Below are 15,958 nucleotides of genomic sequence, written 5' to 3' on the forward strand. Positions count from 1 at the left end.
CCCAGGAGTGCAGTATTGTTGCAAGCACCAAGCCTGACCTTGCCACCTGGCCTGAAGAAGCAGTTGTTTCTGTTTTGCTGGTTTTCAACCACATGCCAGCAGCCTCAACATTCCCAGAGAATCTTTGCTGTCACATTTCTGCCTCTCTCTGTGAGGTTTTCAAGTAATTTGGAGGTAGAAAATACCCAGCTCTGCTACCCCATCCCAGTGAGCTATCTAGGTGTTGTTTCCAATTAAACATTCCATTAAAAATCCTGTTTATTCCAGCTGATCCTTTCTATCTTGAGCATCTTCCTAATGGCCTCTCTGAGATTAAACACTGGTTTAGTATTTGGTCTAATTCTCAATCTCCCTTATTCATCCTCTCATCATAAATGTGTAATGATTCCCCCTCCTTTCCTCTTGTTCTCTTACTACTTACATGACTGAGGTACTTTTAGTGTTCAGTTTAATAACTGTGTGCTGGAGGAATTTCTGCTGTATTGTCAGTTTCCCATTGGTCTCAGGGAGGTGCAGAGTCATTTTATAAATTGTGCGTACGGACTACCCCAAATGCACTCTTAATGGAAAAGGTGACTCATTCTTTATAAGGAACTCCTCACTACTACAGAACTAGGCTGTTTTCATAAACAGAAGTAAAGAACAACAGCAAGAAGCACTTTCACTGTTATCACTGAGTGATAGGATATACTTTTGGGTAGAATAGACTGAGAGCAAGCAAGGTGCTATATTTTGGGTTCTTGGCTGCAATATTATATCATTTACCATTCCAACTGCAATTCAGGTATAATCTCCTGAAGGTGTTCTGTCTTTTGGTGATTTATACCTTAATGCTGTTTGACTTGCCCTTCAAGAGCAACTTCTCAGTAAATGATCAGGTCTCCAAAAATGATGGAAACCCACAGCTGAACCACAGCCAATCTCTCAATGGAAATAAAATTACTTCTGGAAAGTAAAAGGTCGTTTTCAGACTTTCTTTGAACTGCTGAAAGAGACATTAAAGTACACAATGTGATGGATCTACAAGGCATGTGCAGAGAGGTGTAAAACACTAGGAGCTAAATCCACAGAGCTGCTAAAGGGAAATGCTGATAACAATTATTACTTCAAGCAAGTCTTTGCCATCTGTCATGATGATACCTGAAGACCTGATAGACCTTAATTTGATGCTTGCAGCATGCAGTCAGAGAAAACACTGTGCTCAGCTGTGCTCTGTGATTATCAGACTCACCTAGCCTCAGATCAGTTGAGTTCTGGATACACAGGTACATCTGAGGCTCTTGCCAAGAGCAGCCTGGTGGGTCTCCAGTGCCATGCAGTCTTTTGGGCTGTGCTTCACATGCTCAGCTGCACTCTTCCCATCTGTCACTTGTTGGTGACTGCCTGCCCTCCCTTCCTTGTCAGGCATCCTGCTCAGGAACATGTGTTTTGGTAAGGTTTTCTGCATGGAGAGAGGTCATTTAGATGTGTCACTGTGTATTCCACAGAGAAGGCACTAGCCATGAAAGAAATACATTTTTGTTTTGAAGCCAAAACAGTTTTTGATGTTCTCTGCACTTCCCAGGGGAGTTCATTCTGTGCTCACGGAGAAAGCCTCTCTCCTGCACAGACCACTGCTTCCCAATGAAAAAACTCATATCCAGCAGAGAGGCCCAGTATCACTCCTAATTTCTAACACTAACAATTGTGCAGTTATACATTTGTGCTGGCTTTAGCACCAGATAGAAACTAAACTGCAAATGAACCACTCCCCTTCCCCTGCCTGTTCCAGTAAGGCAGTGGCAAGAGCAGAGACTATGGATTGAGATTACAATTTACTGAAAGCACAAAGCCATGGAGTAAGAAATTCACAATAACAACAGCAATATTAATAGCAAAGGTGTACAAAAAGAGAAAGTGTTTTACCCAGCAAAAAGGAGTTCACCACTGGGAAAAAACAAATAGATGGCAGATGGTCCCTGTAGGTTGTGTCCACTTGGTTCCCCAGACAAAGGTGATAATGGAGACCACTTCCACTCACTACCTACGTGGCCAGCAGGAACAAAGGCAGGATGGCAAGGGAACTCCCATGGCTAACATTTCCCACACTCCCCATCCTGAAATAATTGAAGTGACAAATAAACCCCTTGTGCTGCTGCTCTGCTGGGCTCAGTGCTGCACAGGTGTCTGTTACTGTTTCTCCTGTGCTGGTCCTGCAGGTCACTGCCACTTTTCCAACCATTCTGCCACCTCCTTTCAGCTCAGCTCAGCTCAGCTGGCCCAGGCTCAGCTCAGCTGTTGTCAGTGGGGCTCCCCTCAGCTGTTCTGGGGTTCAATCCCACCAGTCCTTCCCCATGGCAGCCTCTGCTCCGGCTCTGTCCATTCAGCCCTGCTGGTAGGAGCGCTGTTGCCGCTGTCCTTTCAGCACCAAGTCCTGCAGCTGTGTTCCTGCAGTGAGAAAATGGGAGGGGGAGCAGGGGTGCAGTGGGGCCTGGATCTGCAGGGGCTGATGCTGACCCCTTCCTTCTGGAGAGAGAGGCAAAACAGTGCCCACTTCTGAGGTGTGCTCATTTTCACCCCAAAACGACTCCCACATGTATGATGTGGGTGGTATAGAATAACAAGTTGGATGTGCCCGTGCTGCACTAAGCTTCACTCCCTTCTGCACATCTAGGACAACATCTAATCCTCTGCTGGACATACTGATCTAGTGAAACCTACCTGTCTGCCATAACTGAAAATTTAGTCCCTCATATTCTGAGTGATGCTGAAACACAAAGTGAAACTGTCAGACACCCCAGGTATTATATTTAATTTAGGGTTCTGGATACATCAGCAGGTAACCTGCTTTTATTCATCTCTCAGTAGCCTAAAGTATACTCTTCGTCTTCCAGTAAGAGTTGGGGCCTTGCAAATATTTCAGCTTATGACTTTATTTTTCCTTAAATACTGGCAACAATACTAAACAAAATCTTAACTTCATATCACCAAAAGTTTACAGTCTAATGGCAAATCCATCAAAATTTATTTAAAGATTAAATTCTTCAGTCTAAATGAAGGAGCTGTAAACTTGCAGTCCATATATTTACCTAATCACTTAATCTCCATTTCCAACTATTAGCACTGTTTACTGTGACAGAAGTGTGATGGAAGATGATACCTGTATTTTGTTCAGTGAAAATATAATCTATATTCTCTACTAGTGAAAAGAAAAAAACAAATAAAAAGCCTACTGCAACTTGCTGATAAGAGTCAATGCAGTATTTTGTGCCATGTTGTTATTTTGTTTCTTGTTCCTCTGTTGCTGAAATCAAAAAATCTGTAGGAAACACAGTTCAGGGCTGATCCAAACCAGTGCAAAGTTCTTCTTTTCAGTGAGTTTTGTTTAAAATTTTGATAATTAAAAAAAATATTCCTAAGTAGAATAATTTTAATTCAGCATGAGTATGTTTTTGAAAGCAAGGCATGATTTTTCTACGAAAATAAACCATTGTTTCTTTATTCAGTGACTGGCTGAAATCAGAGTATCTTATATTTGTAATTCTTTTCCCTGCTTTTAGCTCTGGATAACAGAATATGCTCTGTCTGCTGTGATGCAAGAGCACCTGTCTGAGAAACAAGAGAAGATAATGCAAGGTGTCGTGAGCAGACTAGGATGCCTCAGTGATGAGTAAGCATGGTTTCATCCCTGAGCAGTGAGGTAAAACTTCACTGTTGCATGCCCAGATAAAAACTTGTGTACATCACATTGTGGAAAGCAGTCTTGAGGGATTATTAGCACCTTCAGACAGAGAGGCAATTGGTCTAGTTTTTTGTCAGGGTATCAAAAGCAAATTTAAAAAATAGACATATCATGACTCCTGGAAATTAGGAAAAAGAGTCTTATATGATTTGTCACTGGTGTGCTTTGTGAGCATCTGCTGTGTTTGTGAGTGGCTCCTAGTCTAGAGCCAGCCTCTCTCTGTGCTCCCTATGTCACAGTGGAGTTGCATATTCTGCAAGATAAAGTGTTCATTCCAGCAACATATAGATGGTTATTTAGCTACTTTATTTCTGTTTTCATTTTAATTTAACTCCAGTGTGACAGAATTAGAAGTGTAACACAGCAGTACCCATTCCTTACACAGAGCAGTTTTCCAAGGCATGCTTTGTACAAGAAGACGTTGCACAGAGTGAAGAATAACTCTTGTCACCTTTAAGCAATGACTCTGCTGAACACAGGTGTGCAAGCAGCTTCACTGATGGATTTTTAATGGTCCTTTTTACAGGTCTGTTAGCTATATATTGCAAAAGCAGCAGCTTCTGCTGTGCTCAGTGCTCAGAAGGTTAACCTTGCGAAGAGCGGGGGTGGCAGCCCTGGCACGCATGCGCCTGTCCAGAAAGAAGAGCTCGCTCCAGGAGCTGAGAGAGCAGCACACCCTGCAGAAGGGATCCTCCCTGTGCCAAGATGAGGACCAGTGGCAGTTACAGAAGGCAGTGGTAGGTATGGTGTCCAGGTGGGTTGTCTCCAGAGGTCTCATGTGCTGTGATATTTGGCATTAGAAGTGGCCATTGCAGACCTAAACTGCAAAAAAACCCCAAAAAAACCCCCAACAACAAAAAAAGTCTAAGCTCCAATGAGAAAGAAAAATATTCTCTGTCAAAAATATGTTTGTTTCTCCTGTTGCTGGCATAGGAGATCCCTGAGTGTGCCTGTTGTAGTTTGGGCAGACATTTTAAAATCCCTTACACTTACACTATAGTGAGTGTCCTAGCAAGCTTATTTGGCAATTTATTTATATGGAAATACTATGCAAGGATGCCAACATGTATAAAGGACTTCTGCAAAGCTACTGCTTCAGGGTAAGAGAACCTCCTTCTAATTCTGTTGAGGATCTTAATATGCACTTGAGAAGTTCTTACTGGACCATTAGGAGAAGTTCTTACTCCTACCACACCAGTCAAGTTCCTCTATACTGTCATAATTTTTCATTCTTTTTTCTCTCTCTCTGTCCATAAGAAGATCAGCATCCATGCCCAATCCTCCTAAATTACCTGGCTACTGTAAGTCAAGAACACAATAGAAAGTTTAAGGGATTTTTAGACATGATGTTCCCATAGGTCACTTTCACGTATGTTCATGACTGGTTTTTAGTGTTGATCTATTAAGTGTTGTTGGTTATTTAATTACCTGCACTGGATATTTATGTAGAGCAACACCACATTTCATATTTCAACTTCAGACAACCCTCCCAGCAGGTGTCAGTGATAGCTCTGCCCAACCCACTGCTGCTTGAACCCATCAAACACTTTGCAGCTCTGTGCTCCATGCTGTTGCTGTGTAATTAGCTGAGAGGTAAAATTCTTGTACCCCTCTAATTTTGATTTGCATCATACAAACCCTCAGTCTCCACATGGAAGAGGAATAAGGAAAATCTGTGTCCTGCTGTTTTCATATTTGCAAAATATCAATTGAAGCAGTTTCTTTTAAGTTTGAAAATCTGAAAAACTCATTAACCTTCAGAAGAATTAAAATATAAAATAATAAAATAAAAATGCATATCACTACATTCCTCTTGCTTTCCACTGCTCCCTCTCACTTAGCTCACATGGAGACGTTAATTGATGCAACAATCACTGCCTTCCCTAATGAAAATGAAATGTCCTCAGGTATCAGTGTTCCTATGGCCTCTCTCCATTACAGCCTCTTTGAAAGTCCAGCTAAAACACATCTCACAAGGAAGTGTCTAAAAATACCCTTGCTAGATTCTTACTGCAGAAAACATAGGGCATAGGCGTGGAATTGGGAAAAGTCAAGAGAGAAAAAACATGTTACAAACATCCTCCAAAACTAAAAATAATCTTGAAGGAGTTCAAGAAGAGGTTAATTTACAGACATTCAACCAGATTTTTAGATATATCGTGTTATTTTACCCAAACTTAATTTTTGCTTGGGCCAGTTTAATACTGGTGGACGATGTCATGTCTGTCTATTGATTTCATATAGAATGTGAAATGACTAGTGAATCCTAGCTTGGGCATAATCACATGACATTGGGTCTCTAAAAAAATGAGAAGCAGTTTACTGACATTCCAACTTTCTCAAAAACCTCAAAAACATAAGTCATAGCTATCAATATAACATGTGAGAACAAGTCAGCATTAATAAGGATATTTCTACAGATGAATGTTTTCTACTTGCATTTCTTATTTCCAAGAAGACATCAAATAGGTACTATCACATCTTCCAGAATATTTTGATGCTATTTAGCCTTAACTGAGTGTATAAATATAAGAAAGACAACAGAATAGAAGGCCATCTGTGGCAGACTGCTACACTTGAGGGTGACAGAACAGACCATGCTGGTAAGCAGATACTACTGTTCGCTAAAGAGAGCTTAGATGAAAAGTGTACACTTTTCTTGCACAAAAATGGAGGCAAGGATGGTCCAAAGACCTCAAAGGACTTAAACTCTTTAGCCTAAAAAATAGGTGCCTTCTGGAATATCATAGGTTTTAAAACTGACATCAAATACATGAATAGAGAACCATTTTTCACGTTTCTAATGAAAGAAGAGAGCATCTAGCAATGTTACCAGATGGCAGGTTCAAAATTAAGAGATATGTGGAAAAGCTTTAGAACTCATCAGCAGAGGATGTTGTGCAAATGGTTTTCAAGTGTATTACCCACCTTTGTGACCTGTCCCAAGGGCCATTGGTACTCCCAAGGGTATTGGTACTCCCAAGTACCAGCAAACCAAGTTTTTCTCAGGTAGACCACACAGACTGTGCAAGCATTCCTGGTGCATAACTGTACTTGCCTTGCTCCTGTGCAATTTATCAAGGCATCCACAATTGTCCCTTGCTGGACTCAGGATATTTCACTTATGTGGGAATGCATCACTTAGGAGAGACTAATAGGACAGGATGCAGATTTTGCTGTACATCTCATGACAGAGGCTATAGTAATGTTGGAAAAACAAATCTATTAAATGACTGTACAAACTTCCTGTGTAAATTATATTATTATAATTACAAAAACTGTAACATTCTGAATGTGTGCAGGACTTTCTTTCAAAATGAAACTGTCTACAATTGTTAACATATTTAAATGGCAGTGCTGTCTTATTTTCTGATTACTAGGAGTCCCACATTCGTGAAGAGGAGGAGAAGCTTGAGGAAGAAATGCAAGAAACCAATTTAGAATTTCACCAGCAGCTAGTCACAGAAATCCAAGAAGCCCTTCAGTTTCTTCAGCAGCACATGGAGCAGGTGATTGGGCAGACCCTGCTGCAGTATGCCCGAGGGGAAGCTGAAAAAAAGAGTTCAGATGATGACCAGGACTTCAAGGTATGGAAATGGTCAACAGCAGTTTTCCAAACAAAACAAGGGCTACCTTGCACAGATGGAAAGCAATTTAATGTATGCATTAACCTAAGCCTGGGAGTATCAGTAGAAAACCCTTAGGACCTGTGTTAAAACTGAGCATAATTTGCAGAGCATTTGCAAGCTAGCATTTATGTAGCAGTACAGTATTTGCTACAGCAGCCAAAACAGGTTTTAAGTCAAACACTGGAACAGGAAAAAAATTGTCACAACTCTTGATGACAGAGAATAACAAAAGAAGAAAAAATTGAGATGATTATCTATTGATTAAGGGTTTTTGACTAATTAATGATTTTCATTCTACCAGCTTACTATTAATTCAAAGATAAATAATTAAATAAAATTAAAATGTACATCATAGATGAATAATTTTTTTCCAAAGTAAATATTTGGATTTTCTGTGTAATGGAAAGTCAAAGCAGAGCTACACATAGATTAGCTTGCTTTGCTGGCAGTTAGCTCAACTGTTAAAATGGGCTGTAGAGATTGAAAGGATAGGGGAATGACCTCTTCCCAGATGGAGATGAGGCAAATTAGAAAGATTTTGCTGCAATTTTTCATGTTGAAATGTTACATGATTTTCAGTATCTTAGTCTACCCCATTTTTAAAGCCACATTTAAATTCATAACTGTGTGTGCACATACCAAATTAGGTATGGGGTTTTTTTAAACAGATCAAAACACTTTTGGGCATGGAAAATGAATTGTGACTTGTACTGTGTGATACAGGAGAGACTGGTGGAATCTGCTGTTGAAAGTGTATATGGGACCAGCAATAATATCAGTAGACTGGTGCAGAAATACTACCAGCAATTAGGAAAAATCACAGAAGAGTATGAAGGAAAAAAGCTTCAACGTCTGAAATCCTTACAAGGTTCGTATGGTACTGACAACTATGAGACAACTTTGTTTCCCAGTAAGTGTGCTTAGTGTAAGGTTAGAGGATTTTGCTTCTTGTGGCATCCCTTGGCCTAGTAAATCTGACTTTAGTGTGCCAGGCACAGCCACAGGAGGAAAGGTGGGGAGTACCTCCCCTCTCACAGCCAGCCCAGCCCAGCCCTGAGTACCTTCAGTAACAGCTCCCTGATGGTGCAGGTGGTAGGAAAGGTGCCTGTCAGCCTCTCTGAGTGTTCAGAAAAGGTTGCTTGCTCCCCAGATGAAGGTTACAAACCCATCCATCTCCCTCCTGTTTAATTAAAAAAGAGTGGTGTGAGGTCTTGTCTGTCAGATGTGCCCAGGCCCTGCTGCCAGGCAGGACTTCAGGAGCAGAGTCAGGAGCCTGGTCAGCAAATAAGCACTCAGTCACAGAGTGTGAGCATATGCAAAAGTAACCAGAACAGTTTCCTGTCAGGGGAGAGGACATCTTGTGAAGCTGGGCATACCCAGGAATAAGTCACATCTGAGTGGAGGGTTTTCTTTATAATGCATTTTTTGTTTAGGTAATACAGTTCTTGCTTAAGGCATCAAGGTCTTTTCAGAAAATTTCTGTTTTGAATTCCATGTTAATCAGTTAGCCTAGTGGGAGAAGTAGGTAAACAGGAATTCAGTGACATTCCTATCTCAGCTAAATGATGCACTAAGTATTCTCTTTGCAGCAGATCACAGTGGCAGAGTGTGTAAGAAATACTTGATATCCCTAAGGAGCAGTAAGTTTGGAAAGACTACCTAGAATCAGGATTAATTTGTAATGAAGGTTGTCACAACTCAGTTTAATTTTGAGCAGAAAATTTTTCAAAAACGTTATTTCAGCAGAAGGAAATGAAAGGACCAGACTGAAGAATAAAGAGAATGAACTGGCATTTAAAGAGAAGCACACCAAAGGCCTCCTGAATGTGTCATCCACGGTCCACCAAAGGTTAGACCAGGCAGCAGCACTGCTGTCTATTTAAACTTTGTGAGTTATTGCAGATCTACATGAATGTCTAGCTGAATAAATGTCTTGAGTTTGCATTTTATACTTCTCTTTGATGGAAAAGAAATACCTATTGCCAAATGATGCCCTTTGATCTCAGAGAATTACTTTCTTATTAAATAAACTTTTTGATGCTCATTAGTTACAGATTGAAGAACTATACTTAGGCAGTTTGAAAAGAGAGAATGAAATACAATGCCAAAACATCTGCCAAATTTTAAAAGAAATTCAACATAAATGTGGGATGGGAACCAATGCTGAATGTAATTCATTACATTCCATCCTTTATACTCTGAACATCAAAAGTGTTTGTTGGTTTGCTGGGGAGAAAACATATACCATAATGAAGAGAAAATCCTTGAAACCCAAAAAATACTCAAAGTGGAAAGAAAGCATCAGTGAATGCCTTGGAAAATCAAGATTATTTGCACTAAATTTAGAGTGGAATCCCTCAAATGTTAGTTAAATAAAAATCGTATTTAATTAATTACTGATTAAATGAAAATTAAGTCCAGACAAAAAGCACTGCAATTAAAAAGGCATAAGTTATCATAAAAAGTTCTATGGCTTGTCATGTACATTATACATTTTTGTAATCATTTGATCTCTTTAGTCTTGATTTATTATCCAGAAAAAGACAACAGCTTCAATTTTGGCATTGTAAAGAGGTTAAATCTTTCTTTAGACATTCTGTTTCTCCTAAATTGAAAGATATCATTCCCCACTTTTTTATCCCTGTTTGAGTTAGTAAAGAAATGGATTTGTGTAATAAAGGGTTTCATAGAAGATCTGTTAGTTTTTCATCATCAAATTTATCATTTATTGTGACATACAAATTCACTTTCCACCTGTTTTCTCATTTGTTTTTTTCTGCTGTAATCTACTATCTTTAAACAAAATACAATGAAATTTGCCTTCACACAAGCAGAAGTGTGGTATTGAAGAATGTAGCTGTGCAGCATCTAAGCTGATATCATAATAATCAGTAATCAAACCCATTTTCCTATTGCCATTATGATTTCTTTTATGGTCTAGTCCTTTGTAAATTAAAAACAAAGTTTACATTAATTTGTCTAACTCCTAAGAACTCAATATTGTTTTATTGTTTTATTTCTTTTTTCCCTTGATACAGGGTTAGGAGTGTGAGTTCAAAAAGCAAATGTTGAAAGGTAACCTCTGTAAGCAGTGAGCATTACAATAGCAACTTCATTAAATGTAAATGTCAGAAACAATTTGTATTACCTCCTTCCCTGAGGAATTTGATGGGTGATTGGCAGCATTGCTTTAAGATAGATCATGCAAAAAACCAGAAGAAATACAGATACAGCAAAGTTGCAGCCATTCAGGTTGTACTGTAATAATAATAATTTTTAACCAGAAAAGTAAAACAAGTGAAGAATACAGTTGCTAATGCTTTCAGTTCCCAAGTTTTGAATAACCACATTGATGGCTCAGTCTGGTTCTGATGATGGCTCAGTACAGAAGAGGCCTGGATGAAATGCCTAATTCTTAAAACCTTATTCTCACACCTGATCTTTGATCATCGTTTGCCTGGCCCCTTTGGCAAGCAGACAGTAAAAATGATCCTAGAAACATACAGTGGTTTTGAAAGCAGGTTTCAACTTTAGAGCTGAATTCCAGTTCCCAAAATCCAGGCATGGACACTGCAAACTCCTTTAATTCCTACCTCCAAAAGGACCTTGTATCCTGTGGACAGCCAAGGCAGGTTATTAAAATAAGTGAATCTAAAAATCTACCACAAAATTTTCTGTCCCAGTGGAATCTGTCTGGGCCAATACTGTTAATGAGCCTTTCTCTCTACAAAACCTTCTGAATAGACTTTGACAGGATTGTATTCCTCCCTTGCACTGAACAACATCTATACATTTCCATTTCTCTTGACCAGGATGGTGCTACAGCAGAACAAGATTTTGGCTCAGTTTGAACTGCGGCAACAAATTCGTCTGGAGTCTCTGAAACAGAAGCTGCTGGGATTGCAGCGCCTAGGAACTGAGCTGGAGACTCAGCTAAGGGTAAAATGGTTCATGGATCTGAAGCATTCAGTAGAGAAACATGGGACATATTGTAGGGGTCTCTTTGCTACCCTAATTGAAATCAGTGCTGAGATTCATCTCTGTCTTGTAGGAACACTTCCCTGATTGTTTCCCTTATTGTTTCCTGGGTTTCTGCAGTGATGTGCCTGTTTAGTTGTGCCACATGTAATAAAATAACACAGAACTGAGCTGTGTTGGTTGATTGCTGCTCTGTCCTTGCATGCAGGAAGCAGAGCAGGACTTTGTGAGTGAGTTGGCTGTGCTGACCCGAGTTCCACTGACTGTGAAGAAGAAGCCTTCCAAAAGGAGGAAGCCAGCAGGTTGGTACTATCCTGAATTGTTCTGAAAAAAACCCACAAAATTCCACAAATCACTGCAGATTTTGCAGAATAACACGATGGAGTTTCAGGAGGGATTTTTTATCAGTGGCATTTTCCTAACTGAGACGTAGAAGAGTAATGAAAGCTTTCAATGTCACCCAGTTCTCCAGCAGCACAGCCACAAACAAGTGTCACCTTTCCTCACTCCAGAGCAGCCTTTAACCTATAGATTGCATTGTGTCCACTGAGGTAAGGCTTTGCCCTGCTGAAACCAAAACATTTTTCCTGTCTTTGTCATGTCCTTTAGAAATTACTGTGTTCACCTCAATTGCTGAATCCATGGGAGAACAGAAGAGTTGAATCACCCAGCTTTCATTCTCATGGCAGAATGGAAGAATTCCCTCCCACTCATGTACTCAAAAAGACAACCCTACTGAATCAGGAAACTTGATCTATTTTTATAAATTTGCTGTAGTTTTGACAAATTATACTAATTCATTCTTCAAGAGATACCTGGGGACAAATTTTTAGAATAGCAGTCATGTTTCTAGTCTACATTTCAGACACAGTGTACAAGTGTCATCCTTTGAACCGTGCAATCTTTCTGTCATTATCAGAATGAAGCGTATGGTGCTACGTTTGAAAGATGCTGAAAGGCAGGACGGGTGCCTGAAAGGGAAAAGCAGGTCACTCCCTGCACAGTTTTGAAGTCTTTCTCCCCAGCTGTTCCTTCTCAGGTGTGCAGAATTGTTTGCCTTGGTAGGCACCGTGACCGCACAGTGAGGGCTCTCAAAGCGGTGAATTTTTAACATCATGTTCTGATTCATATCACTCAAAAATATGAACTGGCTTTTCTTCTGCTTGGTGGTAATAAAAAGCCATTTTCAGTTACTTGCTAAGAAAATGTATGATAGGACTTTCAACTGTTGCACCACATGGAAAGTTACTTCAGTGTTGAGCAAGTGTGGCAGTTCAGAGTCTGCTGTGTGAGAACTAACCAGTGGTAAAAAAGCAGTGTGCTGGGCTAATGCAAAGTGAAATGATTTCCTTGGAATAATGATAGGTATGTATGAAATGTTAGAGTGTAACTTTTTGCTTCAGGTTAATCAAAACCAAACAAGTTCTACTATTTGTGATTCTTTTTGTTTTGTTTTGTTTTAATCCACTGCATTTGGCAATTCAGGTGAAAAAGCAAAGTCCAAAAGACAGACCTTCCAGTCACCCAAACCAGCAGAAAAAGATGATTCCCATGAAAATATTCAAGAGCCCCATGGAATAACTTCTGGCTTATGCAGGTATGTTAGAGACTAAAAATATGGTATGTGACAAGCCGTTTATAAAAAAGTCCTTTTTTAATATAAAACCTGCAAAATCTACTTAAGGAGGTATGTCAGTCAAACTCAAAACATAATGCCTGCACTAGCTGAGCTTACTTAATATTTCCTTTCCACATGTACTTAACCTTTTTTACCCCACAATCTTTTTTAAACTTAGGAAATTCATCTGTATTTTGCTTGTCTGTGCTGCTATGTATTTTATAAATAGCTTTGATTAAAGGTAGGGAAATGAGAAATACTGTTTCCAAATTTCCTTTATTTAGTTTTATTTAAACCTTAGTCACAGACAGCATAAATCAGCAGAGACAAGTGAATTCAATGGAACTAGGCTGAAATGTAGCAACCAAAATATGGTCTGTGGTATTTAGGCTTTCAACTTGCACCTTTATTTCAGGAACAAAGGCGAGCGCCAGTCTTTGGCTGATGAGGGCAGCAGCTCTAACAATGATTTTCTTGATAGATGTTTCAGTTGGCTTATGCTGGGGTGCTACTAGAGGAGAAATGGCTACAAACCTGAAAGATGCCAGCTGATCACTACGGGCAGATCAAACCAGCCAGCTGGTTGCTGCGGCTTGATATATTGAGCAGAGAAAATCCTGCTGACAGGCAAAGCAAACAGTTGGTTCTCAGGAGCCACAGGCCTTTGGGGAAAAGTATTTATCCCCTGAGTGACCTCAGCCTGGGACTGACTTCAGGAGATGGCTGCTTTCCCTGATGGCATCAGCCCTTTTCACACACTCCTTTCCCACAGCCAACGAGGGATGCGTGTGTGGGGAACAGGGACCCAACAAAGGAAAGTTTATGGTTTTGCAACTTTGTTTTGGCAGCCCCAACAGAGGCAGTGAAACCAGTGAGTGCAGAGTTATATAGCGAGAGCCTTTCTTTTACCAAAATTAATTTCCTTCAAGAGAGAAGTAGAGCATTTTAAAGACTGTCTGCAATTTTGTTTTCTTTCTCTTACTTATTCTTTCAGAGAGATGTCACAGAGTTCACATGAAGGGGAGACTGAACCAAGGAAAAACTCAAAGATGTTAAAAAAGAAAGGCAGCAGGTAGTAAAAGCTTTTGTCTGAGCTGTCTGAACACAGTGTACCAAGGCATCCTTCTGGGGAATCTCAGCAGCTGTAGGTACTTACTGAGCTGCTTTGCTGAGGAGCAACCAAGAAAATCAATAATAACTCATAAATCTTTTTTTAGCTGCAGACCAAGAATCAATCCCAACTTCCTTTAGCTGTTAATAAAACATTCCCACTTGGTTTTGGTAAGGGGGAACAAGGAAGTCTTTAATACAAGATCTTTGAGACTGCTTGGGTAATACGCTGGGGAGACAGTTTTAGATTTGGAATAAACCTGAGGATAGTGCACCTGTAGGAGAACAGGTGCACACTGGGGCCAGGTCAGTAAGGTTTCATCCCAAGAGTGATGGACTGTTTACTTTTGAGCCTGAGATGTGGTACTTAGTAGCATTCTTTTTTGTGAATGCTACTTTGACCTAAGGAAAGGAGATGAAAATGTAGAGAATATGTAAACAGGCTTCAGATGGTACTGGTATATCAAAAGATGACTTTTGGTCTCTCTTTTGTTATATTTTTGTGCTTCCAGTCCTATGTAGGCTTTTTAAAATTTGTACAAAGATGTTTATATATCTATTTCTATGCCTTTGTCTTAGAATTCAAATTGTTACTTTTAGAGAAAATGAGAGAAAACTGGTTTACTCTTTCACTTTTTATGCTTCAGTTTCTGATCTTCTTCCTTAAGTGCACCGTTTTGTTTCCAATGTACTTTGTTATGCTCATTACATTTCCTATGGGAAATTCTTGTTATGAAAAGCAGTTAATTCTTACTGGCTGTACAGAGCACCTGTATTGTGTAATAAATTGCCCCATAAGCAATCCGACAGCTTTCATGAAGTGGGAGTATTCTGCCTTTTCAAAAATAAACATATATTTTGCTAAGAAAAGGCTGTCCTGTGGTGGAAGATGGAAGGTACCACATCAGTTACTCAGTTTGCCTCAGACAAAAGTGCTGCCTACAAACAAGTTCACCAGGCCTGTTACACATGTGTGTTAAATGGTTAGTTTTCATCTCAGCTGTAAAAAAAAATTTCTAAATTGTACCCTTTCAAGCATTTGATTCTGGTATTTCAGCACTTCAGCTCTGTGGTGTCTCTGCATTCCCAGTCTGGACATTTTAACATTTTAGGTGCTGCTTGTTCTTTTTTTTTGGGGTGGGATATTTTTTGGGGTGCGTTTTTTGTTTGTTTGTTTGTTTGGGGTTTTTTTGTGTGGTTTTTGGTTTGTTGGTTTGTTTGTTTTTTTTTTTTTTTGGGTGTTGGTTTGGTTGGTTTTGGGTTTTTTTTTTGGTAACAGAATCAATATATTTACATTAAATTGACCCCATTTCACTGCAGTGCTGTCTGTACACAGGGCACAGGGAGCTGTTGCCATTGGAGAAGATGATGCTCTAAACCCCTCAGGGCAGCAGTAGCTCCTGCCACACTCAGGGTGCAGCAGAATCACTCGAGAGTGTTTCTGGTTACCCAGGAGGAGTCTGCCCTGTGCTGTGCTTTGGCCAGACCGGCTCGAAATGGCTTTTTCTCTGAATCAGGAAAGGGAATTGTCGCAAAAGCAGGGCAGCAGTGCCCTCTCCCGGGCAGCTCGCGGTGCTCTCATCCCCTCGCAGGTGGAGGAGGCGGGCAGGGAGCTCCGGGAGGGAGCCAGGGAGGGTCCCTGTGCCCCGTGCGATCCCTGCCAGTCCCAGGGAGGGTCCCTGTGCCCCGTGCGATCCCTGCCAGTCCCCAAGGGGGTCCCTGTGCTCGGTGAGATCGCCGCCAGTCCCCCCAGGTCCGATTGTGGGCACCCCCCAATCTTCCATCTGCCTGACTTCCCTGGGATTTCTTTTCTCCCTGTCACAACACCCGCTGGCTTGTCCCCGTTAGGGACTCCCGTCCCCTTGAGTTTCCCCGTGGTACACCAAGTTCAGTGTCATGTGC

At 40.5% G+C, this 15,958-nt stretch overlaps 1 protein-coding gene across 2 annotated transcripts in view; it reads left to right on the top strand.

Moving 5' to 3' along the window:
• EVC (EvC ciliary complex subunit 1) overlaps positions 1-14,863 on the top strand; it is a 49,018-nt gene extending 34,155 nt beyond the window's left edge. Inside the window, exons 13-21 of one of the 2 annotated variants that reach the window (XM_064418685.1) lie at positions 3,540-3,649; positions 4,248-4,458; positions 7,102-7,308; positions 8,074-8,218; positions 9,094-9,199; positions 11,163-11,289; positions 11,537-11,630; positions 12,814-12,925; positions 13,941-14,863. In XM_064418685.1, coding sequence (XP_064274755.1) covers positions 3,540-3,649; positions 4,248-4,458; positions 7,102-7,308; positions 8,074-8,218; positions 9,094-9,199; positions 11,163-11,289; positions 11,537-11,630; positions 12,814-12,925; positions 13,941-14,022 — 1,194 coding nt within the window. In that variant the 3' untranslated portion in view covers positions 14,023-14,863. The remainder of the gene's footprint in view (positions 1-3,539; positions 3,650-4,247; positions 4,459-7,101; positions 7,309-8,073; positions 8,219-9,093; positions 9,200-11,162; positions 11,290-11,536; positions 11,631-12,813; positions 12,926-13,940) is intronic. The other variant, XM_064418686.1, reaches the window with a different exon arrangement.
• The last annotated feature ends 1,095 nt before the right edge of the window (positions 14,864-15,958 follow it).

Source organism: Passer domesticus, chromosome 4 (assembly GCF_036417665.1).
Source record: "Passer domesticus isolate bPasDom1 chromosome 4, bPasDom1.hap1, whole genome shotgun sequence".
Lineage (NCBI taxonomy): Eukaryota > Metazoa > Chordata > Aves > Passeriformes > Passeridae > Passer > Passer domesticus.